Source organism: Mus musculus, chromosome 3, assembly GCF_000001635.26.
Source record: "Mus musculus strain C57BL/6J chromosome 3, GRCm38.p6 C57BL/6J".
NCBI classification, from domain to species: Eukaryota; Metazoa; Chordata; class Mammalia; order Rodentia; family Muridae; genus Mus; species Mus musculus.
Genome location: NC_000069.6, coordinates 31,095,033 through 31,122,923, shown reverse-complemented (window position 1 = coordinate 31,122,923; position 27,891 = coordinate 31,095,033). Strand labels below are relative to the sequence as shown.

Sequence of the window (27,891 nt, the reverse complement as noted above, 5' to 3'; positions counted from 1 at the left end):
GCGGGACAACCACAAAATTCTGGTAAAAGTTTGTAATTTTTAATAAATATTTCTTGTAATATGTGCGTAATAAAGTACAGAGAAACTGGGGCTAGAGGGAGAGTTGAGCAGTTAAGTGCACGTGCCTGCTATTGCAGAAGGCGCTGGTTCAGTTCCGGGCACCCACATGGCACCTCACAACCATCTCTTCCATCCTCTGTAGGCACCAGCCATTCACATGGTAAACATACACACATGCAGGCATTCGCACACATAGAAACAGACCTGCTAAATAAATGAAAGGAAAATGTCCATCGTAGGGGAACAGGAAAGTTAGCAGTTGATATCAAGATGACTTGAACCAAACTTCATTGGCATTAAAAGTTTTTATTGGGAATATCATCCAATCTATACAAGTTATGTACAAGGCATGAAAATGGCAAACATCTCAAAATACAATTGAGGTATAAGCCAAGAGCACAGTATGTCATGTTTCAATAAATATAATCCAAAATTTGTAAACTAAGTAACCAGATAGATGAGTCTTTTTTTTTTAGTAAAACCATATAAAATATTTATTTCACGTGAGGTAGAGGACAGTTTTGTGTGTCATGTAATGCAACCAACCACAGCAATTTTAATCATAAAACTATATGCATTGGCAAAATTATCAATTATGCTCAATGTAGCTAATTTGTTTCAGTAGTTGCAGAAGGGACCATTCACTTACTGCCTTCACAGGTTAGAAACTGAGGAATAATTGAACTATTACACTGCCTTAAAATTACCAAGGTAAGTCCTTCCAGCAGAGAAACTAATGGTGACTACATTTATCCCAAACTCTAACAACTCAAAAGATGTCCTAGGTTTAGCAATTATTTTAATGGGGTTTTCATGAGAATTACTTTAAATGTGCTGTGCTTTCTTTATTCTCAAGTGAGGTATCTTATATTGAAGAAAAAAATCTTATAAATTTCTTTTATACTAAACTAACTTTAAACACTATTTTGTTTTCTGGGCTTAATTTTAAAATGTTTTATAGTTGATCACTTTCTAATTCCAAAACTGTAGCACTATATAAGACATTTAATCCTATTTCTAAACAAGCTTCAAATTGTATTATATATTTTAAAAGCCATTTAAGTGGGAAGATTAAAAAAGACTGTCCTTTTAAACAAGATACAATACAAAATGTCCATATATGTTTTTTCTTCCAATAGTGGAAATGCTTAAGTATTTTACACTAGAAAAAAAAAAAAAAAAAAAAAAGGTAAGCTCTGTTTACATATCTCAGTTCCACAAGTAAATACATAATGCAGCAGTTCATGTCACACACTGCTGATTGCTTCCATGGAACCATTAACAAGTAGATCCAAGTTCAGGAGCACATGTACATAGCATGAACACAATTTACCATCAGTTTGTAACGTCCTGCCCTAAAGAGTAAATGCATAACAAACAAAAACACACATCCTTCCCTCCTCACTCAGAGCACGGCATGTGGGGCAGGCCTTCCAGAGGGGATGCAGACCCCCAGGACCAGCTTTGCAGCTCCTGCTAGGGAAATACCTCGGGCACAGTTCCTATTACTTGTGCTTCCTTTTCATTTTGCTTTTCTGCAGACAGGAACCAGAGACACACAGACTGGGCGCTTCACGGACTCTGAAGGATGTGGAGAGCCTGCAAACACCTCAGTTACTGGTTCACTGACTTCGGTCTGCACATAAACTTCACTATGTACAAATCAGGTTTTTCATTACTCCTTCCCACCCCTGTACAAAAGATTTTACATATAAACAGGTTATATATTAAATATGTTATAAAATTAGCTCAAGAAGCATAAAACATCCTTATCTTCAAAAAACACAAGAGATTCAAGCTAAAGACTATACTTCAAAACTGTTAAAGCCCGAGCCAAACCTAAGTTGGTAGAATCTTTCGGTGCTCAGTCTCAGCTGTGATTGGCAGGTGGTTTGTTTAAACTCCTCCTTGATGGCACAGGAGCTTCCACACTTAAGTACTTGGTGCAAAGCCCTCAGTCTGGACCACAGAGAGAGACCACCCATAGCAACGTCAGTCTTTGCTCAGTATGAAAGCTAACGCTGTGTTTCTTCCACTCCTAAACATAGTTTCTCAGAATAAATGGTCTCATTCCTCCCTAAACAGAGTATGGACTCTGAAGGAAAATCTGCTTGCCTAGTGAACTTGGCATAGCACACGAGACCTCACACCAAAGCCAACCTTACGAGAGCAACCAGCACACAGAATGAGCATGCACGAAGTAAGCTTCATCTGGATATTTTAGCAGAGGTCACTTGTGGGGTATTACAGAATGTCAAAGGTGGTTTTCAAGCTATATGATGCAATGTAAATTAAAGTTACTTTCAACAGCAGTAGATATGCTATTTACAGTTGATTAAAAATTGTAAGGAAGTTTAGACAGAAAACGATGGCACATCATTTCATCTTCTGGAAAGTGAAGACTACCGCTCAACAATGTCACGAGGCAAGTTTCAAGACTAGAAGAATCACACTTATAAGCAGCACCCAAGCAGAACACTTCTGAGTCTGTCAGAAAAATAAATGGTGCGAGTCCTTGAGTGTGCCTCCCACGCAGCCAAGCTGGGGTACAATGGACTGACTACTAAGCTAAGGCGGCTTTACAGGTGCCCGTGGCTTCCTCCCTCCAGATCTAAATACAATGACATACATGGTCCCTGTGCCACCTATCGTGCTTCTCCCAAGGTTACAGAAGTCACCACACTAAATTATAGAGCAGAGTAGAATAAATCCACAGTAAGGTCACAATATATTTAGAAAACAAACTCCCGTTTGGAAAGTAGAAAAGTATCTTTTAAACAAGTATTATGAAACAAAGTATGACCATAAGCAGGTATGATAACCCAGGGCTCCGATGTCTTACCGCATGGAGGACAGTGACAGCCAAACTCCAAGTTGTTCCTAAGCACAGATCTCAAGTGCATGTAGCGCTATGAGACAGCCCGGGGCACACGCAACAGAAGATAATGCCAGGGCTGCTTTCAGAAACATCCCTAAAACCTGCACAGGGCCGGTGGTGGCAGAGCTCAGGCCTGTCGACCCAGTACTGTGGGCAGAGGCAAGAGGATCCCTGCAAAGTGGTGGCCAAACAGAACAAAACCAAAAAATTACAAAGTTCCCCGAAAATTTTCCCTAGCAAATTTCAAGCCAAGCATCTGCTAATGTGAAATTCGGTGATAAAAACATCAGACTTTATGTGCAAAAAACAAAAACAAAGAAAAGTGCAAAGGCTGCCCTTCCCCAAATCACGGAATTCATTTGTCATCTAAAATTCCTGCTAGTAGCAGATACTTCAATTGTGGACTGTTAACCTACCACATATTCTTAGCTGACTGTAAATTCCTGATTTTAAGATTAAAGAGTCATAATGGTCCATTCGTGCAAGTTTTAAGATAACATTTAAACATACAAAAGTCCAAAATAATCTTCAAGATATTTAGTATTTTATAATTTAAAAGAAAAAAATCCATTATATAAATTTCATAAGACCTTTGTAAGACTACATATAAAACTGTACAAGAAGATTATGAGTTACATAGGAACCAACGTACATCAGTGGAATCCATTTTCCTCGTGAGCATGAATGAGTACTTCCACACCACTGTTAACAGGAAAAGTTCAGAAATCATTTTAATTTTCTGAAGTCTCACACACACAATCTAGAGATAGTCACTCTTAAACAGAAAGACAAATTACAACTGCTTCTTGTGTGCAGCATCAGGGCACAGCAAAGGCTGCCCCTCCCCTCCACACACACACACTGTTTGTTAGGGAGGTGGTACTATCATTCCATCAATCAAATTCCTCTAGGAGGAAACAGAAGAAACCCACTCTACAACCTGAACAAATTAACAACCGGCTTCCCAAGAGTCTGTAATGAGAAGGATACAAAATAGCTTTGTATCATAAACATTACCTCTGTATCTAAGCTGAGCCTGAAATATTGCATACCATGGACACAGGTACTCTCCACCACAGACTGCAGCTTTGGAAAGTATGCAACTGTTAGAAATACAGGTAGACTGACCACAGGCTCAAATTACACAGGTTATTATTACCAAGCCCACTGGAAAAGTACAAAGAAGCATACATTTTCATTCATTTGGAAATGGAAAATTTTGTATTAATATATAATCTTCACTTTTGCTGCCATACAAATGAACAGAATGCCTAGCTACCTTCATGCAAATAAGATGTTAGAATTCAATTTTCAAAGCAAGCGACAAACACAAAGCCCTGTCAACCACACACAGGTGTGTCTTCTTCAGCTCTTAGTCCTTGGAGGGCTTGGACGACTTGCCAATCTGCAGCTTCAGCTCCTTTATCATCATCTCCAGCTTCTGTCTCGCCTCCCGCTCCTGTCTGAGTTCATCTTGGAGTTCCTGCCTGTCGGCCTCAGCATGGTCTAGTCTTTGCCTCAGTTCTGCCAGCTGTGTGATTTAGAAGACTATGTTAGCTTTCCATCACTGAGTTTTTCCCATTTAATCATCCTACCATGGTTAGGAAACAAACTGCCATTTGCTTTTTACAAAACAAACCATTTTCCTGCATATCTTGGAATACCTAGTACTTGTGACAACTGACAGGACAGTGGACTGGAGGACTGGGAGCATCAAGAGGAAGGAGCAATGTAGCTCACGCTCACAAAGGCTCCTGGCGTCACTCTGACTCTCCACAGCCGCCATGTCCACAAGCTCACCTTCCCGGACTTGTAACGACAGTAACACAGCCTTACTTTCTATGCTTGGCTCCACTTCCAAACACAGTAGGCAATAGTTTATGGTTGCTAATTCGAAACAAAAGCTCATCTTACTCTATCAAAAGAATGAAAAACTAGATTCTAGTTACTTGTTTATCCATTTATATGGTACCAGAGATGGAGTGCAGGGCCCTTGCGTGTTAAGCATAAGCTTTACCAATCAGCTTCATTCCCTAGCCCAAAACAAAATACAAAATCTTATGCAGACGACTAGACATTAGTAATCTAGATAACTAAATTACAGAATATCAATTACATAATAAAAGTTATTTATTCACATCTAATCCCAGCACACAGGAGGCAGTCAGATCTCTGATTTTGACTCTACAGAGATACCCTCTCCACACCCCCCCCCCCACAATGAAAACAGAATAAAGGGGCAAGAGGGAGGGAAAGAGAAAAAGAACACATTACCTTAATGAATAAAAGCTGTGCCTGCAACAATCTCCCATCCTGAAACCTAGCCTGACTTGACAAAAGCAAGCCCTTGACAGTAAGGCCCAGCCCGCGCTACGGGCTGCCACTCACCTGAGCCGCATACTCGGCCTCCCTGTCCTTCTCCAAGGTTGAGTCACAGGTGCATTTCTGCTGCATCACCTGCTCCAGCTTTTTCTCTAAGTCTCTCTGTTCAATATAGAATTCCTCCATCCTCTGAGCATGCTCACTCTGTAACGACTCAAGCTCTTTCTGTAGATTCTGCTGCTCTTCAGTGAGCTCCTTCATCGCCTTTGAACTGCTCAGCATCTCCACCTCCTGTAACATAAAGGAATAGTCCTTTAGGAAAAACTAAGTCACAAGGCAGCTGAACTTCAGCTGTGCTATCATGTCTATAGAGAAGCGACTGTCATGAAGAACTGCTCCTCAGCACGAAACAGAGCAGCTCTGAGTCCATCTGCAGTGTCTAGTCTGGCTCTCTCTTAACCATGACTACTTCTAGCCGGGCAGTGGTGGTGCACACCTGTACTCCCAGTACTCAGCAGGCAAAGGCAGGTGGACCTGAGTCCCAGGACAGCCAGAGCCACACAGAGAAACCCTGTCTCATGGAAACCACAGAGAGAACTATGGCTACTGCTTAGGACAGCTTACCATCTGCAGCTGCTGCTTCCTCTGCAGAATGGAGTTCAGCTTCTCCTGCTGTCTTACATAGGTTCTCATCACGTCTTCCATGATCTTCCCCTTGTCGTCTTCACCATCTCTGACCAGAAGTGGAGAGGAATCTTCTGAATCACGCTTGCTTGTGCCTCTCACTAAGCTGCACACAGCAGACTCAGATTTCTTTCTACTTGTAGAATTATTTGAGATTGATGAATCTTTAGAAAAAAATAGGGGGGAAAGTATTAATACCACTGGTAAAAAGGTCACTGGAACAATCCATAAGTATAATTTTTAAAAAATTCTATGTATAACTCAATCAAAAGCAATCAAATACTTAGGGAAGAAAATTAACAAATAAATGTAGTGCCAGGTGACAACTACAAAAGAAACTAACATATGAAGACAGGAAATGATACTCCATGCTCATGGACAAAGGACTTAATCTACTCAATGTCTCCACATCAAATCCCCAGCTCTTATTTCTGCAGAAAGTAACTAGCTCATTCTAAGAATCACATTGAAATTTGAGAAATTCTAAATACCTAAAACAAACTAGAAAAAGAGTAATAAAGTTGGAAAGACTCACAAAGCCCCAACTTCAAATCTTCCTACAAGCTACAGAAACCGCAATGTGGGGCTGGCTGATCGTGTTTGCCATGTCAGTGTGGAGACCTGAGTTTGAATCCCAGAACACTTGTAAAACTATGTGCAGTAGCACACATTGTAATTCCAGCCTTCCTAAGGCAAAAATAACTGTAGATATAGTTGAATCCCTGAAGCTCAAAAGACAAATGACCAAAAGACTGTGTCTCAAGGCAGGAGGCGAAGAGCAGCACTCAAAGTTGTCCTCTGATCTACACATGCACCCCACACAAATGTATGCATCTATATGTACACAAACACACATCGCACATACAGGCAAAACTGTGGTCCCGACATAAGACTAGGCATTTAAATAAGCAAAAGAGAGCCCAGAGCCCAAATCCCACTTCCACAGACATATGCTAAAAGTAGAACGATTCACAATTCTACATGGCCTGACCAAGGATAACATGCAAACTTATAAAGCCTTACCTATTTTTAGAGCAAAGTATATGGATATGTATGTATGAAAACATAATTACGAAGCCTATTGCTGTGTATGCTAACGTAAAAAGTTGACAAAAAAATTCGGAATCCAAGCTAGGAGTGGTAGGTCACATACACCTGTGACCTTAACACACAGGGGCCGATCTAGGTCAAACTCAAGACCAGCCTGGGCTACCAACAAGGATCTGGTCTCAAAAACCTTCAATGCTCTTTTTATGGCGCCAAGACAATTCAATCAGGAACAATCTTTTCAAAAATAAACAGCAACACTAACACACAAAGAAAAAAAGCAAAACTCCTATTAATATAAATGTTAATTCAAAATGACCTAAATATAAGATCAAAGAATTAACTGTAAAAGCTAAAACCATTAAGTATAAATCTCTCTGGCCTTGGACTAGACAATGCATTAGTAGGTAACACACTGAGGTAAGAAAGCAAATTAAACAGACAAACTGAACTGCATACAAACTGCGACCTCACTAACAGGAGGAGAAAGGGAACTGAGCCTGGCAAGTCCTATGTCTAATGAGGATCAATCATAAAGAGAGCTCTGGAACTCACCCAACCTAAAAACAAGCACGGGTTGTGAGTTAGGCTTTTTCTTCAAATAAAATATCCAATGCCCAGAAAATCATGTATGATTTTTATAAACGTTCATCAGTCATAAGTCCAAATTACTCGAGACACTGTATCATAACCACTGCAATGACTGTACTCAGAATAGACAGGTCCAAGTGTTGACAGATGTGCAGACATGGAAACCTCTGTGGACTGCTGAGAAATTCACAACCGTGTACCTACTATGGAACAGCCTAACAGTCTCTCGAAAGATTAGCAGTTATACAGCCCAACACATTCTAACACTAAATATAGACTAACAAGAACTGGAAATGTATGTCCACTCTAAAACTTGCATACAAGCTGGCAGTATTCTTCATAATAACTGCACAGGGAATACAATGCAAAACATCTACTGCCTGAAGAGGGGCTACACAAAACACACATAGCCACAGAAAACTTTAAGTTCTTTTCTTAAAAGAAATTGTTCCTGCCAGAAACACAGTAGAGAAAACCATCCTAGTAAAAGAAGTCAGCCCTCAAAGCCACACATTGTCCTTCTTGTTATCTACACTGTCCAGAATAGGCATATCCATAAAGACCACATACAGTCACAGAGCTAAAGGGGAAGAAGGGCTGACTGCTGGAGGGTGGCAGGAATCAGTACAGGAGCCAGGACAATGCTCTGGGACTAAAGAGCTGTGACGCTGTTCACGACATGGCGGTTACACTAAAGACAATCACATTGTACACAAATGTACCTCAGTCAAGTTTTTTTGGTTTTGTTTCTGTTAGTTGTGTTTTGCCTGTGTGGTGTATATTGCATATCACGTGTACACACATGTGGTACCAGCAGTGGTCAGAAGAAATTGGGTCCCTTGAAACTAGAGTTTCAGGTAAGTTGTGAGCCACCGTGTGGGTGCTAGGAACCAAACCCAGGTCCTCACCAAGTGCCCTTAACCACTGAGCCATCAAGCCAATCCCTTACATTTCTTTTTTATCATTAAAAAAATTAATTAGAAGTCAAACAGAATGCAAATGTTATAATAATATATGAATCATTACTATCATAGTTCAATTCAGAGGAAACTGAGTCACAGCAATAACAACTCAAATACAGGAAGCTGTCACACTGTATGAAGACAGGAGACAGCAGGACTACAGGATGGAGACCCGTGGGGATGCTAAATTACTTCCACTGCACTGCACTGAGCAAGGCCAATGGCCCAGGGTCTATCTTCATGCACACCTCTCCTATGGTCTACAGTATTTGAGAAAGCATAGGAAACATGCAAGTTTTCTCCGAGGTACCAGCCAGCACCAGCACCAATGTCATCTGCCCGTCCCAACCTTGCTTTACTGTCTTGAACCACGAGTCCAATGTTAAATACAATTAACATCAGGTAAGTGGCATGCATCTCCGTTCACAGGAAAAAAAAACAAAACAAGAAGGAAAACGAGAAACAGCAAAGCTATGGGATTCTACCAAGGAGGCAGTGAGACATCACTGCACTGAAGCTGTTCCCCGCCCTCTCATGGCCCTCCATAGGCTGACAGCATTCTAGAAAGCTCAACCGAGGTGCAGAGAAACCACCCAGAGTTTTCAAAGTTAGAACCGTTTTAAAGTAAAAGCTGTGGTTCTATAGGGGAAATTGCCTTAAATATAAAATGCTTTAAAAATACTGAATAAATGGGTTTCTTAACTAGCTGATTTTAAAAATATAACTTCTGAATACTTACCTAAACAACTGTATAATTCTCTACTGGTTTTTAAATCCATTTTCTCCTGCTCCTCAAGTGAGACGTCTGGGTAAGACACTGTTTTTTGATGCTGACTACTCTCATGAGGCTTTTCTGACTGTTTGGAGGTGGACTTACTTGTCTCTGCCTTGGTGGCCTCTTTAGACTGGGACGCAGCAGATGTGAGCGACACATTCGGTGCAACCACTTTGTCACACATGTACAGGTAGTAGCTGGGGCAGAAAGGAAAAACAAACACACATTACGTCATACTGAAATTTGAATTGAGACTTGACGTCGTTCTGACCTCAGTTCTCAGCTACTAGAATAACCAATGTAAACATACAAAGAATACAGGCCACGGAAAAGATTTCTTAGAAAACAAAGTTCATACTTAAGGACAGTAAAACTGAGGGATTTTTGATAGTTTGAGAGTAATTTCAAACACTAAAAAAAAAAAAATTAGAAAGCAAAAGTGAGTCTCTTCCCCTTTCCCACAAACCACCTGACAATTCAAAGCATGAAACACCCAGGTATGATACCTCACATTTATAAGCCAAGACTTAGGACTGCCACGAATTCAAAGTTAGCCTGGGCAACAGAGGAAGCTCCAGGCCTGCTTCCCTGGGCTATATATAGTAAGACCCTTTCTCAAAGCTCAACTAACTACAGGCATGAAGCTCTGGAGTCTCTGCAGCTCGGCTGGTGAGGTCTCAGGGACCATATCTACCTCAGAGAGAGAACAGGTTCTGGGAATAGTGCCCTTGCATCAAAACTCATAGAATGATCTCCTAAAAGTATTAATAAAGTAGCAATAGTATTAAAGCTAAAAAGGACAACTACTGATTTTTCTCAAAGTTCGTGTAACTTTGAGCTTATTGGGTTATCTGTAAGTCTCACATAACAAACTTGAACTATTGAACACAGTTTGATCTATAAATCTAGGTAACCTTCCAAGAAAGGAGGCAGCCCCTTATCTAGCACTGCCACCCCTTTTACAGCTCATTCTCTTTTTCTTTTTCTAATTCGTCCCCACTCCCCCTCTATTTTCCTTTAAAGGGGGTGGGGGGCGCAGACCTCCCAGGGTATCCACTGAACGTGGTATAACAAGCTACAATAAGACCAGCCTCACATCCAGGCTGGACAAGACGACCCAGCAGAAGGAAAAGGGTCCCAAGTGCAGGCAGAAGAGGCCGATGTCCCACGTTCTCTTTGTAGGATACCTATGTTACTACTCTTTATTTCTGGGTCTGAACACTTGGTATTCTAATTAAAAATTAAACAATCTTTCATGGACTTAATAGTGCCCAAAAGGCTTATTAAGAAACTGTATGATGGTGATTGTGTGCTGTGTGAATTTTACGGTTCAGACTGACAACTAGGATTTTTATTGAAATATACGCTCTTGATTGTGAAGGATGTAATTACTATAAAATCTCCAAGTTTCACAACCGATTGTTTTTAAAATTACTATGCAGGGGTAAACATCTTTAATCTCAGCACTCAGAAGGGAGAGACTGGTAGAACTCTGAGTTTGAGACCAACCTGAGCTACATAAGGAGGCCAGTCAGGGTTAACAAACAAACAAACAAACAAACAAACAAAAAGCAAAGTAACACTTTCAACTCTTGAAGAGTCAATTTACCTCTTAAAGGTAAATAAAATAAACTATTCAATTTCTACTTCAAGATAGAAGTTTTATATACACACACAAAAGGTGCATTCAATCCCAATGTTCTTGCCTAAAACAATTCTGAATCATCAAAGGTAATTAGTTAACAAGGAAAACCTAAAGGGAGGTGACTTAAGTCTTAATTCCCAGAATTGCATCCGTTAATAAACAGATAAACAAGCCAACTGAGAAACAAAGAAGCAAACCACCACTGGACAAGCAAACAAATGAAGAAGGCTCACTCACCTGGGGTGTAAAAATGAATGTGTCTGGGGAACATGGTCACCTTCCTGTTTTATAACAGGATACCATGATGGCAATTCCATTCCCGATGGTGTATCTGTCTGTAGGAGTACATAGAAAGGTACATTATTGAGAGGAAAAGATGGTTTCTCTTTGTTGAATATGGTTCAAGGGACAGAACCCAGGGAGTAAATCCAGGGCCTTGTCCGTGTTAGGCAAACACTCTAACCACTGGGCTTCACAGCCAGCTCTCCTTTGGCTAATCTTCTGTCTACTTGATAGGGCTGCAGAACAAGCAGTCACATTTCTAAGGCTCAGCTTCTACTAAGAGCGCTCCCACAGTGCTATGTCTCACTCTGAAACTTAAAGACTGCTACTTCTGGTCACAACTCACAATACGCACATTCAAATGGCATGGCTTACCAGAAACCATTTCATACTTAGGAAACCAATTTCAAATAAGGTAACACAACCCTGAAAATACACAGCATGGAGGACCTCTTTCTCTTGGTGCCCCAATCAACCTCCCTCTACCCCACAGCCACAGCACTTACTAAACTTTTGACTAGATACCATTCTATAGCAGTAAGTACTCTGGCCAATTAAGTGGGAAACTACTGGGCTTGCTAGTAAGAATTAGCAAACCATATTCCTCATAGATATTAAAAGCTGGTTTTTAAGTACCTATAAATAAAGGAACAGGGGAATAATAACTGGTGATTTCGTAAGTATTACTGGCTAAGAATTTTACACTCTGATTAACTCTAATAATGCCCTTCCACTAAGCAGGGGTCACTCTCTGCTCACATCTTAGAACAACACTGAAAGAATGAATTGCCATGGTTCCAGCAGCTTCCTTGTCCTGGCCTGGTTTATAACTTGTCCTCCTCACATACTTCCACGGTCACTCCACTTACGTGAGGGAGCGAGGTTCCCTGACAGAAAAGTGGAGGAGCTGAAGGTACCAGATGAAGGCAGACAGCAGAGACGCGCTATCCATAGGTCCCAGTGGGTTAAAGGACAATCACCTAACGAGACACCTGGCCACCTAGCTAGGCTCCGAGCTCTCGGCTCTGAGAGGCTCCAATCTCACCGGCAGTCAGGAGGTGGGCGGAGGCCAGCAAGCTCAATGAAACCCACAACTGTGGGTACAGCCCAGTGCAAAGACTTGCCTGGCATAACCCAGGCCCTGAATTCAGTCTCCAGCACAAGTCCCTCATATAGGGATGGGCACCAAACACTAACAATTAGGGAAGCTGGCTTACATGTCCCAGTATTTTAGGTCAAGAAAGAACACAAAGGGAAGGATGACACGCAGTTCTTATTAAAAGTAAGATCCACTCCGAATGGCCCAGGGGAGGAGACATGCTGCTAGTGAGAGAACCCAGTGTGAGTGAAGAAACCTTGGAGAAGCAGCCCAGTGCCTGCAACCAACCAACCAACAAGCAGACAAAAAGACAAGGAACAACTCCTAGAGTCAGCTTTATACAACTTCACAATCTAAATGTGACTTTATTGCCAGGAAAAGGTTTTAAAAAAGACAACTGAAAAGCAATGTTGGGTGAGGTGGCTCATCCGTTAGACACGTAAGACACTTGCCAGTGAGCCGGACACCCAGAGTTCAATCTCTGGAACCCATACAGTGGAAGGAGAACTGACTCCTGTAAGTTATCCTCTGACCTCAACATATATGTTGTGGCACATATATGTTCCCCCCCCCATAAATAAATGTAATTTTTAATATTTAGAAAAGTAGAAAAAATAAAATATGGTAATTTGTATTGCTGTGTGTATGTCTGTGTTTGTGTGTGTGAGAGAGAGAGAGAGAGAGAGAGAGAGAGAGAAAGAGAGAGAAAGAGAGAGAAAGAGAGAGAAAGAGAGAGAGAAAGAATATGCAAGTGAGACCGCACCAGCAGTAACAGTGCATAGTGCATGCATTTGATCCTAGCTCACAGGAGGCAAAAGTAGGGGGATCTCTCTGAACTCAAGGCCAGCCTGATCTACAGAGTGAGTTCCAGGAAAGCCAGGGCTACACAGAGAAACTGTCACAAAACAAAATAAAACAAAACAGAATGGGTTATTCATGGAAGACTTCTACAGGAGTAGGTCATTTTTCTGGAAAAAAAAATTCCACAAACTGATAAAATACTCGTTAAGATTCAAGTGAATACCACAACTCTGATGTATTATTCAGAATCTGGCCAAACTCAACCACTTACAAAGTAAAGCAATCAGCTGTTCACAGGTTCTCAGCCTAAAAAGAACTGACTTCTAGCAATACATACTAAATGGCAAGTGTTCATAGACCACTAATAACTTGGGAGAAAGAGGAATCACAGAGTAGAACCATATAAACTGCTATAGCAATAGACAATCTGAGGGTGTCAGCATAGACCGGAGCAAGTCATTCACTACATTTCAATTGTGTATGACTAACCCAGAACTTTGAGTTACTATGGTAACTGGTGCTTAAGTCTTGAGTCTAGATGACATCATCAAGCTATATTCTGAATACTATCTAGATATAAACGTATTTGAAACATTTAAACTCGCTTTAAATATTTACAATTTCAGGAATCTGAAGGGTGGCTCTTGTGGAGGATGCAGGGTCAGTCCCCAGCACCCACATGGAGGCTCATAACCATCTGCAACTCCAGGTCTAGGGGATCAAACATCTTTTGATCTCCAAGGGTACCAACCACATAAGTAGTATGTAGACATACATACAAGCAAGCAAAACACAGAAAAATATAAAAATTTTAAAGACACACATGGCGTATTTTTTTTTCAAAAACCTGACTTCTTTAAAATTGTGATGATGCTCAAGGGTAGCTTAACCCCATTTGATAAGAGGACATGTTGAGAAAAATAATCCAGGGAAATCTAAGATTATCTTGAACTAAGTGAAACATTTTGGTTAAACTCACTTAAAAAACAAAACTCTTTAATTGGTCTTATATCTTAAACAAGTCTAGATATAGTGCCCAATAAATCATTTCAAACTTTAAAGTTAATAATCACTACACTGAACCACGCATTAAAAAGGCTTTCCTAGTATTCCCACTAGAATCTGAAATCTTCAGAATCGCTTGCAAGAATTTTTCAAAACTTTGACTTGGAATATGACTTTAATCATTAATTTCATTTCAAAAGTCTACTTTGACTTTTGTGGTCATTGTATTCATAATACAAGCACAATGTGTCCTTTTTTAAAAAACTTGAGGCAGTGTCTTGTTGTATAAAGCAGGCTGACCTTGAACTCAGAAATCTACCTGCCTTTGCCTCCCAAGTGCTAAGACTAAAGGCTTGAGCCACCATGCTTAGTTATGCGTTTATTTCAGCAATTTCTCTACATTTGAAACACCATCTAAAGTAGCTGCATTTATTTATTTTTAAGCATTCATCTTCCTCAGTTTCTATTCTTTGTTTCTTATTCTTACATCTGTCAACTAAAAGAGTCACAGAGCACAGGTTCTAGTTTGCTGTCTGTTGTTGCAATAAATACCATGACCAAAGCGACGGACGTGGGGAAAAGGGCTCTGTGGCCCACAGGTCCAGCTAACAGCCCATCAGCACGGGGAGTCAGGGCAGGAACTTGAGGCAAACTGAAGCAGACACCCATGGAGTAAGGTTGCTCAGGTAGCTTTCTTATATATAGCCCAAGATACCTATGGCTGATAATGCCTACACTGGGGTCAGCCCTTCTACATCAATAAGCCACCAAATAATGCCAATCTGATCAACCCAACTGAGGTTTCCTCAGGCAACTGTGGACTGTGCCAAGCAGACAACTGAAGCTAGCTGGAACACTCCCTGTAACAATGACCTAATACTGTCCCTAGCCAATGTCCGTATTCCCTAGTCAACACCAGTAAGTGGCTATCCCGCCTCTCAACAGTAACTTGAGGTCAAGAGCATGTTTATTTTGTATTCTCAGTAGCTAGCACTGTGCCTACCATGCAGTACTTGCTGGGTGATTTTGAATGCCCAGGAGTGGCAATGGTTCCACGGCAGAGCCTTTCTTTGCCCAGCATATGTGAAGCTGCGGGCTCAGTCATCAGCTCCAGCGAAGAGAACAGGAAAGGACAAAAGAGGCAGGGGAGGCTGGTACACGGTTACTGGCTACCAAGAAACTCAAGACACTCTCATATTTGGATCTTTCTCCTCCATGAAGCACAAGGGAAGCTGAACCTGTTTGGCTGCACTATTGATGCAAATCCTGCAGAATGCACAGTGCCAACCGTGAAAGAGAACTGCAAGCTCATTTTGCCTAAAATGCTGTGGTAAACTATAAAACACACTCCTAACAAATTATCCTAAGTGCATGTTAAAAACAATTAAGCACATATTACAAAATGAAACATTAACAGTCATGCCAGATTTTCTCTTCTAAGCCTGCATTTGTGTCAACATACAAATTGGGTTTTTAGAAAAAGAATATAATTAAATGGTACAGCAGTAATGGCCCTGATCAAAAATACAAATGAGATACCAGAAACCGGAGCATCTCCTGCCTTTGTCTTACACTCAGTGTGGGACAATCTATGCCTTTGTGAACTCAAACATTAAAACATGCCTTTTCTCACTTGGCAAGTGGAGAAGAACATCACTCAATAATTAAAGGCAGAGGCTCACTACTTAAGTGCTCTAACTGCTGGGCTGCCCCGCCGTCATCTACGTCAGAATTAACAGACGGCGCCCTTTCACACCTGTGAGCAAATTTCAAATACATTATTTCAATCCAAAGGTTCCTTTTCTACTAAACATCAAATTAACATCCATGGAAACAAAATTTAAAGGTTCCCAAAATGTACAGTAAATTTATTTTTAATAAATAACCCTTAGGAAACAATGTTCAAGTTTTCGTTCATGTCCACATCTTAACTCGGGCACCTCGAGCACACAGCCCTTACATAACCAGATGGCCTAGGAAGCATCTATTGGTTTGGGTGACACATCCTATTCAGTTTCACAATGACAGAGTTTAGGGAACTTGACTTCATTTTTTAAAAAGAAGTTTTGGTAACACTTTAAAAACAAAAGCACGTCCACCCGCTCCAAGCTATTTGTACTCAAATACTCCAAACTGCATGGACGTTCTGTGTGTGTGTATGTTTGTGTGTGTGTCTGTGTGTGTGTGTGTGTCTGTGTGTCTGTGTGTGTCTGTGTGTGTGTCTGTGTGTGTGTCTGTGTTTCGAGACAGGGTTTCTTTTTTTTTTTTTTGGTTTTTCAAGACAGGGTTTCTCTGTATAGCCCTGGCTGTCCTGGAACTCACTTTGTAGACCAGGCTGGCCTCGAACTCAGAAATCCGCCTGGCTCTGCCTCCCAAGTGCTGGAATTAAAAGTGTGCACCACCACGCCCAGCTTTTGCATTGATGTTCTTATGAGTGCCAAAATTACACTCAAGAATAAACTTGGTTTTTAAGTGGTATACTTATTTTTAATTATAATAATATTATGCTCTTTAATTTGTAGTGACAAATGCTTATTATATAAAAAAAAAACTGATACGTCTTAACATGCTGGTGAATCTTCCAAATTCCCATTAAAATTAAAATTAAGACATTTTAAGTTTTTAAAATGTTTTTACATTTAGAGTGAGTATATGTGTTCATATGAGTTGAATGTACGTGTGTGGCTGAAAGAACGTGTGCACGCCTTTAATCCCAGCACTCGGGAGGCCTGGCCAGCACTCGGGAGGCAGAGGCAGGCGGATTTCTGAGTTCAAGGCCAGCCTGGTCTACAAAGTGAGTTCCAGGACAGCCAGGGCTATAAAGAGAAACCCTGTCTCGGAAAAAACAAAACAAACAAAACAAAAAAAACAAAACAAAAACCAAACAAACAAACAAAAAACATGTGTATGTGCGTGAAACAGTTCTCTTCTTCCGCCAGACCCCTGAGGACTGATCTCAGGTCATCAGAATTGATGGGAACGCCCTTACCCACTGTCTTCTACCTCACTGACCCCTCCAGAAAACCTTGTAAAAGCAGAATTTTTAAAAATGCTAAAAATAGGGGGTAGAAAGGGCTCTGTAGATAAGAGACTGTCATCTCTTGCAGAGGAACCAGGTTTGATTCCCAAACCCACATGGTAACCTGGAAATATCGAAAACTCCACTTTTAGTAGCTATGACAGCCTCTGCTATGATTTCTTTGCAGGCACCAGGAATACAAGTGATGCAGACATAATTCAGACAAACAGCCACACACATCAAACAACAGTAAAAGTGCTACAAATAATAGTCATTTTTAAATTGTGTTCAAAGGCAGCTGAATGCCAGTTGGTAAGTCTAACAGTCTTAATGGAATGCTTATATGAGAACTAAAATATAATGTACATTATTATGTAATAGGCTCAACATAAATCAAAAACCTTACCAAGGACACTATTAGATAACATAGACAGTATTGCTTAAGAAATACCCCCTTTAGTATGAAATGATGCCCCTGGCTCTGAGTCTCTTTAGCATATGTAACACTAAGACAGTCAAGTGGTCAATAAATGACTGCAGAAATACACAAAGCACCTCCTACCCAATAGCTGCCAACAACTTTCACGAAAAGAAACCCAACCCCTCAGATGGTATCTGGTTTCCTCAGCGTGGCCAGCATATTGTGAATGAGTATGTCAACAACTGAAGTGAAATAGTGTTATGAGGGAGCAAACAGCTACTTAAGAGCTTTTCAGATTTAGGTTTAGGCCGCACTTACTGAGAACTAACTAACCTAATGCAAGACTGAGGCACAATGACCTAAGCTGCTCCCAGGGATCACGGCGTGACCTCCGTGCCGGCTGCTCACACTGAAAGACATACCACAGAGGGTCCAGGTGGAAAGCAAAGGCTACACTTCTTATAATAAATATCTATCTTAAACTTCATGTGAAGAACTGATAAAAGTCTTGTTGAGGAATTAAAGAAATGAGGAAGAAAAAAAAAATTTTTTTTTTGTTTTTTCGAGACAGGGTTTCTCTGTGTAGCCCTGGCTGTCCTGAAACTCACTTTGTAGACCAGGCTGGCCTCGAACTCAGAAATCCGCCTGCCTCTGCCTCTGCCTCCCAAGTGCTGGGATTAAAGGCGTGTGCCACCACTGCCCGGCTAGAAAATAAAATGTTATACTATGAACTTTACGTAAGAAACTGCAACCATCAGTGTGCTGCTTTTCCCTCCAAGTGCTTAGGATCAAAGCCCAGAGCCTTGGACACAACAGTCAAGCATCCAGTCATGGGGCCACATCCTCAGACAATTAAGCAGAGCTCTAGTTTGCTTTCAGTCACAGTGACAAAACACTGACCAAAAAACAACTTGGGGAGGAAAGAAAGAGTTTATATTTACATGACTTTTACTTCCTAGTCACTGTCCATCATGGAAGCGAAATCAGGACAGCAACTCAGGCAGGAGCTGAAGCAGAAACCACGGAAGAAAGCTGTGGTGTGCTTAGCTTGGTTGCTTCTACAAACCAGGAACATTTGCCCAGGGGGTGGCCCTCCCACATCAATTGGCAATAAAGAAAATGCCCCAAGACTTGCCACAGGCCAATGTGACTTCGGTAATCCCCCCAATTCAGACTCCTTTAGATAACCCTGCTAGCTGAAGTCAAGTAGAAAAAGTAGCTATCTTAATGCCATAAACATATTTTCCCTGAAATACCTGTCAACTATTTAACATGTTACGTAACATGTATAAATCTAAGGCTTTCTGTATGTACAGATGTGTACCAGAAGGGCAAAGAGGTAATGGGTAATGGGTCCTATGGAACTGGCTGTAAATCACATCTGCAAGTAACCAAGCCTGGGTCCTTTGAAAGAGCAGTAAATGTTCTTAACCATGGAGGCAGCTCTCCAGATCTCGTGCGTGCGTGCGTGCGTGCGTGCGTGTGTGTGTGTGTGTGTGTGTGTGTGTGTGTGTACATGCAATGCATTGAGATGCATATGCATATATATGTATGTACACATATATCACGTATATACATGTATGTACACATGTATATACATACACACTTTTTGTTTCTTCAGATTTCAGAGGTGGCGCCTTTTTCCAAGCTTCAACTTTTAACTTTGCTAACTCTATATGTGGGACAGTTTTCTTTTGAGCAGCATGGAACTGCTATTTTTAGCCAATCTGGTAAATCTGGCCATTAACTGGGGGGTGTTCAGACCATTTGCACTTGCTGTTGTTATTAATACCACTGCATGCCATCTACCCTATTATTATTAGGACTCCATGTGTCTCCTGTTCTTTTGAAATTAAAAAATTAAATATAAGGCTTTATTTTTCTACCTTATTTGGAAACACATGCATCTTAAAAATATGGTGTGATCTGAGCTTTCAAAAAATGTTCACTATCAATACAAAAAGAAAATCAGCTTTCTGTATTAATACTCTCAATTTTCTATTTTATTCTATTTTTGTGTTGGCTTTATTTAAATGCTAGCGACCTACGAAAATGATTTCATGCTCCTTCTGACCCTTCTCAGCGTGGTAATGAAGAGAGTTAAAGATGCCAAGCCGCTGACTGCGTGTGATGGCTGGACTGGTACTGTCCGTGGAAAGTGGCAAAGGGCTTACTTCTCTCATGAAGCCCCACAGGAGACAAAAAGGACAGATGAAAAGTAACTCAAGATAAAAAGGATCAATATCTAACTTTTTACTGTGTCTTCTTAAAAAACAACAACAACAAAAAAAACCACTAGCAATTCCATTTTAGATTAAGAAAATTAATGTCCTATATTAATTAAGACATACTATTCCAAAAGCATTCTAAAACTTTACAATAAAACCAGGCAACTTCTACTACTAAAAAACCCTCTAAAGACTCAAGTACCATAACTCCCTATTAAGACCCACTGTGAAAGAAAACGGTATAGCAAAAGAACTCTGGCCCAATCCAAACAAGCCTGCACTAGGCTCCATCATCTGAAACCTCACGGTGGTGTCACCACCTCACCTCAAGGAAACCAGTCAGCCTACCTGTTTGGGTTGTTGCAGTCTAATAATTTTAAAATGGTTCTTATTACAAACCTCTCTCCTACATAAGTGGTGGAGGAATTCCCATGTACACATTAATATTTCAGTAACCATTCAATACCATCTGTCATCTCTACATAAAAGACTTCCAATTTCCAAACGCTTTCACATCTATCCTCTCATTTGACGAATTATACTAAGCTGTATATATAAACTATATACATAAAAGGTTAAGCCACTATTTAAGATCAGAAAACAAAAAACCTGCTGGGCTGTGTGGCACACCTTTAATTCTAGCACTTGGGAGACAGAGGCAGGTGGATCTCTGAGGCCAGCCTGGTCTACAGAATGAGTTCCGGAACACCCAGTAATACACAGAATCCTTGAATGCGTTGTGCCTAACAAGGGGAAGGCCTTGGATTTGACCTCAGAACTTAAAAAAAAAAATTAATAAATACCATATATTAAAAGGTATTTGCTTACAGCATTAGGATTATAACAAGAAGCCTGTGTCCTACAAATATAGCACCCTGCCAGAGAAGATAAATATGTGTCCCATTGTTCCAGTGATCACTGCAGAAACAAAACTGCAAAACTAAAGGGAGTGAAATGGTTAACTTCTTTGAGGGAGGAGAAGCATGAACTGAATCTCAACAGAGGGATAACACTAGCTAAGCTAAGTTCTCCACCAACTTAGAGAAAGCATCTCCAAGGTGTTTATCGTAGGGACGTCTGCATCACAGATCACTAAAAAACAATGCAGCCCCTTAAACGTATAAAGTAAACCTACTGTACTAAGAGTAGAGAAATCTAAGTGTTAGAAATCTTAATTCTAATAAGTTTTAAGAGCATACACCACCCTTCTTTAAGGATCTTCATATGAATGAGTGTTTATTTGGATATATTTACGTGCCTCTTGCCTTCAGAGGCCAGAGGAGGACTTTAGATCCCCCTAGAACTAGAGTTACAGATGGGTGTGAGCTGCCATGTGGGTGCTGAGAACCAAAGCTGAGTCCTTGGCAGGATCAACCAGTGCTGAGCCATCTCTCCCTCCCAGCATACACCATTCTCACCTCAGTGAATTAGAAATTGTCAGGCCTGTGTTAACAATGAAGAACCGCCGACAATTCTGTTATCAGCTAAGTATAAATGACCTTCTCTACTATGCTTGAAAATAATCTTAAGCATCAACCTTGAGGCTTGTCTGCCAATAATGTACTTGCTTAGCCTTGTTCTAGAAGCAGAATTTCAGTTGCTCCGATTCTTATCTGGCTGAATATCTACTGATAAGGTGAAAATCTGCATATTGAGCATCCTAAAACACAACAGCCATTTTCTAAATAAAATTCACACTAATTTTTTTTTTAAATCTATCATTAAAGGGTCTGGAAATACCCATTGTATTGTGCAACCCAAGAATATCTAAAATTATGTCTTTTTTCTTCTTGAGATAAGATCCCATGTGGCCCTCAATCTCTCTATGAAGCCAAGGATGACCCTTCTACTTCCATTTCTCAAATACAGGACTCCAGGTACACACCAACACCCATGGTCTACACAGTGCGGAGATGAAACCCAGGGCTCTGTGAAGGCTAGGCAGGCTCTCTACCAACTGAGTCCCGTAGAGACCCATTAGGAATTTTTTGATGACCTAAGAAAGGCTCCAAAACATTGTGGTTTCTACCAAGAAAGAGCTGAGCTCTTCACTAAGAACACTTAGCATTACCTCACGTATTCCCAGAATCTAAACATAGCTAACTATGCAAATTAAATATGTTAGCTACCCAAAGAAACAGCTTGTTGGTCATTACTGATACAATTTCTGTTCTTTAAAATAAGTTGCCACAGTGACTTGGTGAGATGGCTCAGCTGGTAAGAGCTGGCTGCCCTTCAAGAGGACCTGAGTTCAATTCCCAACACCCACACTCACAACTGTCTGTAAGTCTAGTTCCAAAGGATCAAGTACCCTCATAGACCCACATGCAGGGAAAACACCAATGCGTATAAAATATGGATATGTTATTTTTAAATACAGTAAGTAAAAAGTTGCTACATTTACAATAAATGCCTACATTTTCAGATTTCTTTTTATTTGAATCCAAAATGAGTATTTTAACTACATAACCCATATCAAATTACACTGGTCACTCTTAAGTATAATCTCCTTCATTTAGAAGGTTAAAGTAATCAGCACAGCCTTTGGGGTAAACAAAAGTTTGATTTGATTCTTTTACAATGAGTTTCCTCATCAATTTGGTTTGCCTGGCAACCAACAAGTAAAATTCTGACTCTCTGAATGCCCTAAAAAATATCTTCTCCAACCCAAGACTGCTTTCCCTTGTAAGTACTTCAGTTTCGTGCAATCAATAAAGAATTTAAGAGCCATTATGTTAAACTAATCACTAATACTATTCCGCTGTTTCAGGGAAGATTTCTACCCTTAAAGTCAGAAGACTACCTTCAACTCACTCTACCAGCTGCCAGTTAGACAGCAGACACGCCTAACAGGAGGAAATCGTCTACGTCACTTCCCTCACAGATCCTTGAAAACTACCTATGTTTAGAGGAAATTTAAAAATGTACAGTAACTTCACTTTTAAAGCTGCTTGCATATGTGTTAAATACCCAGTTTTCTTCTGAAGGTTTGACTGGAAAGTTTCCTGAACTCCCCTGACTTCCTTCAACTTACATAAAGTTGGAAACAACACAGCACAAGACCTCCAGCAAACTCTGAGGAAAACAAAAGAAAGAAGGGGTCTCGCATACCTTCCCCAAATCAAATAAAAAGTGTTATCTGTATTACATCCCAAGAGACGGAGAGTTTCAATTCCCTCTCTATAAATTTTTCGTTTCAAACCAAACTGGGCCATATTTCTCAGATGGGTTTCCACCCAAGCACAGAACAGGTGATTCTAAGAATGCTGTCAAGAGTAATGAAGACCAGAGCAAGAAGCCCCAGCAAATAACATAGCCACTGTCAAACACGTATGGAGAGTGACTCTAATAAGCTGAAGCAGACAGAGGTATACACATCTCTGAATAAGACTCCAGCACTGCACAAACAGAGCTAAAGGCAAGTTTTCCACTTTGAAATAATGGCATCAAGTCAATCCTGCTTTAAAACCAGTTCACATTGCACCTGAAGAACTTAGTAGCCACCGTCGAGGAATGTCAGTGATAACTTTTAGGAAAGCAGCAAGCAGCAAGCTATCCTAAGGAAAAGTCTAGTTCTCTCCATGTTGCGCTTCAACCGAAAACTACTGGCTCAGAAGACACTAGAGTTCCCTCAAAAGCTTAAGTGCAGAACACCCAATATTAAATTATAATTTAAACCTACCTAAAACTTCTATAAACAACCCTGAGTTACTTAATAAAGTTTCTCCCATTAAACGGAAAGTGGTAGTTCAAAGGCAAGAAAAACTAATAATGGAAAACTTTAAGTTCTTAAAATGTAGCCCAGCTTCTGTTCTAAAAATTAATTACACAAAATTTACATGAAAAACAGCTCTAGAGTAACGATCAATACATTTTAAGCAGTGCTAGGTATATTACATATTAATTTCAAATCAAGTAGAAAAGTATATAAGATAACCATATTAAGGTTTAATACTTCAAACCTTTGTCTTTCATCAGACATTCAAACTCTTCATTAGAATCAAGACATTATCTTAGCCTACCAGACAGTACTGTGGAAGGGGTAATACTTTTAAGATTTCTTTGCAGATAGCTTTTCATAGCAGTATTTCACTAAATTGAAATAACCTTTATTCTACCTCTACATCACAAATGTTCAAAAGCATTCCTTTCTTTTATATTATAAACAAGATCTTGGTTACTAATACCAAATTACTCAGACAAATGTCTTAATTGGATATGAACACTGATTAATCCTCAATCCAAGCACAAAAACATCAAAAACCAGTGGTATTTCTTCAAAAAGCAATTTTGAGCCTGTCACCAGACAGGTTTGCAAATGGAGATTGCAAATGGAGATAACGCCACACCAAAGTGTGAACCATCTTGAGTCCCAGGCAACAGACTGAGTCAAGAAGCAGGATGTGTGAAAGAGATTGGCCAAAAGAATTCCCAATGCCTGCAGTTTTAGAAGTATCATTTTTGACTGGAGGCTCATTCTCTTATCTGTAAAATGGGAATAATCCTACTTTTCTCTCAGATGAAAAACTACAGGAAACATGGCTAAACACAAACATGGCACTGATGGGTCTTTGTTGTTACATGAACAAGCCGAAGCACTAGCTTCACAATACAAAGCTATAGACACACAGAATTAGAATACCATTAGTATTCAAAATCAACACTTAAAAAAAAAAGGAACTTGCCTTTGATTGGATTCTCTTTCCATTTCTCATGCTAAACTTCTCCTTCATTTCTTCTAAAATTATCTTCAGTTTCTTTTCTTCGGGTGTCCCTAGGTATTTTTGGTTCACATGAAGGTAACAGTGCCACTTGGCTGACTCAAAGCCCCAATGGCAAGTTCTCTTGTCAGGGGATCTGTGCGAATGCATGACGAACGTCTGGGGAGCAAACATTCCACAGCACTCCAGGCACTGGATACAGGGAGCGTCGGGCTGAACATAAAACTGAGGCGCAAAGAGACCCTGACATTTGCCCAAGCATTCATGTTCCACTTCAAAGGCACTGCCAGTTTCCTTCAACTGGGCCAGAGAGCTTTTAGCAGGAAGTATGCTACCATTTTGAGGAAAAGTTCGTGGCCGCAGTAAAGCATTACAGAGTCTTTGTGCATCGGTCAACGTGATCAGCCCACAGGATGGAGCATTAAATGGGAGTATCCCTAAGACCTTTAAGATATGAAGCTGGTCTGAAGTACACCTTGAACAATAGATGTACAGCTCATCACATACTGTGTTTATCTGCTGGAGTGAAAATTCTCGGAGGACAGAGTTTAAGACTTGGGGCAAACAGAGTCTCTTTTCTCCTCCAACTTGAAAACAAGAAATAGACTCCCCTTCCAAAAGAGTCTGAGTGAGCTCTGTGGAGCTATCAGAAGGAATGAGAAGAGGGCCGGGAAGAACCTGAGGAGAGGGAAGAGGCAGGAATACAGTCGGTGACATGCTCTCCTGGGAATATCGAGCAGAAAATGCTGCTGGTCCACCCAAAGAGCTCTGACTGCTTAAGTGGAATTGTGCCAGCGTGTGTTTCAGACTGGGGTTTAAATTTAAAGTTTCAGGTAGAGAAACACGGTTTCGCTTGGCGTGCTCGCCATCCGGCTCCACGGATGCATCTCCATAGTCATCTAAGTGCTCCTTCTTCACCTTGGTCAGGGTTTTCCCATTGGCATGAATGTCGGTCATCATTTTTTTCACAGGAGGACTGCCATCATCCTCCATGCCGTTCAGCTTTTTATTTGAACCCTGAACTAAGGAGAACTTAGACTGGAGGTTTTCCATGGCCACACTGGTGCTTTAAACGATTAAGTCTGCAACTGGCATGTTGTTCTCAGTTCCTAATCTGAAGAGAAAAGGGGAATGTATACAAATACTTATGACTCACTTAGAAATGTTTACTTTCCAAAGATGAATTTTCTTACTCAATAGATTGTACAACTCTGTTTTGGTTTAGCTGTACTTTAAGATATAATTGAAAATGCTACAAAACTTCTCAGTTTTGTTTGCTTCTAATAACAAATAAGAATATAATCGTAAGCACACTTCTGAGAAAATCACTTCAGGTATTTATATTAAAATAAAGCTCAATTCAAGAAGTCCAAAGTTCGGTGTAATGGTTGAGTTTGGTTGGTTTTGTTTTTTAAGCAAAGCATGTGGGAAGTTTATACCATGACTGTATCCTGAAACTACACCCAAACATGAGTTACAATGACGCAATGGGTTTAATTTTTGCCAAGAACACCAAAAAAGAAGAGGCAGGTATCGTCCCTGAAAATGGTGATCTGCTGCTCAGTACTGATAAACTGAAGACTCCACCTGAACTTTTATAATTAAAAATATACATATACTAAATGAAAAAGCTGTCCAGTTTTATCTTCAGGGATTACAGCTCATTCTTCTTTTAATTGATCTGGAAGAGAAAGGGGTGGGGAGTTACATTTGAATTAGCTCCAGAGGCCAAAGGGTCTGTTTAAAACCAGTTTCTTAATCTTCAACTCAGTTCATTTTACCAAAGGTAACACTTGGGTGGTTTCTTCCAACCTAACACCAGTTATCTAAAAGAAACTTCATCTAAATAGGAAGCAGTCCAGACGGTGGGTAACAGAAGCATTAAATAATGCCTCTCCAAACAAGGACGAGTACACAAATTTAGAATACGAATAACCAAACCTCAGTACCAGAGGCTTTCTCAACTATGCATGCCATTTAAATTTTAAAAAACAATCCTTTCTCGTTAGAAAAAAAAAAAAAAAAAACCTGTAGTTTCTGGTCTCCCCACCCCCCAAGATACATGTTAATATACCTACCATATGCAACTAAACTTCAAGTACATTCATACATACTATCTTTTTGGAATGAAGAAGAAAAAAAAACTTTCCCTTTAAAAGGTTAGCGAATTTGCCTAATGGAAGCCAAAAGCTGTAAGACTCCACGCCTGGAAATCTCCATCCATGAGCAAGACTAATCCGGGACAAAAAGCACAAGGCAGACAGACCTCACAAAGAATGCAAATGGAGGCAGAGTGGCGAAAAAGAGTATTCATCCACTTCCCTCCCTGGAGAAAACCCAGTAAAAGCCGACAAATAAAAAGCTTTGCTTCTAAACTCCCAGCAATTTATGTTAACACAAACCCAGAGAATTATGGACGAAAGCCACCTAGCCACCGTACTGTGACTTTCGCCACTACAGGGACACCTCAGCCAAGGCGAGCCAAGGAAAAGGGCAGAAGGCATGACCTAGACCAGGGGCGCCCCCACAGCCCTGCGCACACGCAGAGACACCCACTCATCATCAACCCAAAGGACAGGGAAGCAGGGGACTCCCGGCGTCTGGTGAGGTGAGAGGGGGCAGAGGAAGTAGGAGTCCTCCCAACCCCCACCTCTGTGACTGGGATCACCCTAAGTGCCCTCCCCACATCGCCCCACTGCGGGGGCCGCCGGTGGAAATACCCCACGCCCCCGGCCCGCGGGAAGTTCTCTAGGGTTACCTAGGCGCCCCAGGGCTGCGCCTCCCCCCACTTGACCCACCCTGAGCCGTGGCACCCACAGGGGCGCGGGCAGGTTAGGCGCCAAGCCCGGAAGCCCGCGTCGCCGGACGCTTAGAGCTGGGGCCAGCCCGGGGCATCCCCGCCGAGCGCAGACGGCCGGGGGATGGCGGCGATGACCAGGGTCCAGGTCTCCTGGGTCCCGGCGGCTCGGGTCAAGTGCACCGCCATCCCCTCCCAGCTGACCCGTCCCAGAATCCGCGAGGCCTGTACACCCGTGGGACCCCCGCCGCGCGCCCTGTGCCCGCGACCCCGCCCGGGACCCCCACGCATCCCGGACGCCCCACTCAGGCCCTCCGCGCCCGGGCAGACCCCCGGGCTCTGTGCCCTCCCCATCACCCCCGCCGCCGCCGCCTCAGCGCCCCCAGAGGCCGCACGCCCCTCGCGTCCCCTCGCGACCTGCGGCCGCACCTGTGCCCGCCGTCGCCGTCGCCGTCGCTCGCCAGCCGCCTTCGCTGTGCCGGCGCCGCTCCGAACCCCACACACATCGCTACACACAGCCTCTGACGTCACCCGGCCCGCGGCCCGCCCACGTC

The 27,891-nt window shown here is 41.4% G+C and overlaps 1 protein-coding gene across 4 annotated transcripts; it reads right to left on the bottom strand.

The window, feature by feature from the left end:
* On the bottom strand, window positions 1-27,866 carry Skil (SKI-like). Of its 4 annotated transcripts, NM_001271772.1 has the most exons (9): window positions 27,767-27,866; window positions 25,734-26,221; window positions 25,459-25,654; window positions 24,505-25,218; window positions 11,202-11,299; window positions 9,422-9,516; window positions 5,885-6,108; window positions 5,327-5,551; window positions 1-4,469 (listed from the first exon to the last, which is right to left on the bottom strand). In NM_001271772.1, exons 3-9 carry the CDS (start codon window positions 25,591-25,593, stop codon window positions 4,311-4,313), a joined length of 1,650 nt encoding a protein of 549 aa, NP_001258701.1. In that variant the 5' UTR covers window positions 25,594-25,654; window positions 25,734-26,221; window positions 27,767-27,866; the 3' UTR covers window positions 1-4,310. The 4 variants fall into 4 exon arrangements, with proteins under 4 accessions (NP_001258701.1, NP_035516.2, NP_001034179.1 ...); NM_011386.3 differs by having other exon boundaries at window positions 9,284-9,516; window positions 24,505-26,221; NM_001039090.2 differs by having other exon boundaries at window positions 24,505-26,221.
* Between the last annotated feature and the right edge of the window lie 25 nt (window positions 27,867-27,891).

What these genes read in the sequence shown, in the direction of transcription:
- Skil (NM_011386.3), bottom strand. Translation starts at nt 25,593, where the DNA reads ATGGAAAACCTCCAGTCTAAGTTCTCCTTAGTTCAGGGTTCAAATAAA. An exon ending in GAAAGAGAATCCAATCAAAG is followed by an intron (nt 11,300 to 24,504) that starts GCAAGTTCCTTT and finishes GTACTCCTACAG; the next exon opens with ACAGATACACCATCGGGAAT. An exon ending in AGGCCGAGTATGCGGCTCAG is followed by an intron (nt 4,470 to 5,326) that starts GTGAGTGGCAGC and finishes TAAATCACACAG; the next exon opens with CTGGCAGAACTGAGGCAAAG.